We start from the raw sequence: 1,153 nt of genomic DNA on the forward strand, positions 1-1,153 counted from the left end.
TATCTACACATGCATCTGCTTGTATGCATGCGTATGACCACTCATAAACGACCAGTACTGTATATATACATGTATCTGCTTGTATGCATGCGTATAGCCACTCATACATGACCAGTACACCAGTACTGTATGTTTTCGGTTGACCCACTATGAGTGTCAGCCGTGTTCTGTGTGCACATACTACATTAATACGCATTCCGGGTAGGGGGCCTAGGCTTTGCGATGCGTATCGAATTTAGTGGTATATGGTTCAGGGTTTAGAGTTTACTGATACACAACATGTCTCGTGGTTGTGAGGTTGATAAGTTTGTGCGCGTATCAGGCGTTTAAATTTCAGGGTTTAGGGTTTAGGGTGTGTTGTGGTAAATCCCATCCATTATGATCACACCATATGTTTGTTGCAGATGCTCCTGTATACCACCCCCACCACCACGGTCCCATTCCTTACACTCGCATATTCTCTTTGCACACACATTGTCTAGTCTTCACGTACACCGTTTCAACGTCGTATGTCGATCTATAACTTCACACCATCTCCTCACAATCCACAATCCACAGCCCATCACCGTATATATATACATTATATGGCCCCACCTACGCGCAAACACGTGATTACTTGAGACTCTATTCACTGAATTGTTGTGTCTATATATACATTATATGGTCCCACCTACGCGCAAACACGTGATTACTTGAGACTCTATTCACTGCATTGTTATATCTATATATACATTATATGGTCCCGCCTACGCGCAAACACGTGATTATTTGAGACTCTATTCACTGTATAGTTATATCTGAACCCGGGTCTATAGTTGCTGGAGGACTTTGAGGAAGAGAACGAGAATGAAAACGAGAACGAAATCGAAATCTCTGACGAAAATGAAGGGTTTGGCAGCGACTTGGATGAAAATATATTGCCCGTAGATGAAGAAGATGGAGACTTCTCCACTGACAAACGGCACGATGGTAGGTATTCCGCACCTATATATATGTACATGTACATGTACATGTATATGTAATGTATATGTATGTGTACATGTATATGTATATATATATATATATATATATATATATATATTATTATTATATATATATATATATATATATATATATATATATATATATATATATATATATATTATATATATAT

At 38.2% G+C, this 1,153-nt stretch overlaps 1 protein-coding gene across 1 annotated transcript; it reads left to right on the forward strand.

Annotated features, from left to right (window-relative positions):
- Positions 1-815: 815 nt before the first annotated feature.
- Positions 816-969, forward strand: SARC_16816 (hypothetical protein; the record flags this gene model as incomplete). Its single annotated transcript, XM_014289083.1, has 1 exon — positions 816-969. A coding segment is annotated over one exon (154 nt), but the record flags the coding sequence as incomplete, so codon positions are not given.
- Positions 970-1,153: the final 184 nt, after the last annotated feature.

The sequence above is a fragment of the Sphaeroforma arctica genome, assembly GCF_001186125.1.
Source record: "Sphaeroforma arctica JP610 unplaced genomic scaffold supercont1.8958, whole genome shotgun sequence".
NCBI lineage: Eukaryota > Ichthyosporea > Ichthyophonida > Sphaeroforma > Sphaeroforma arctica.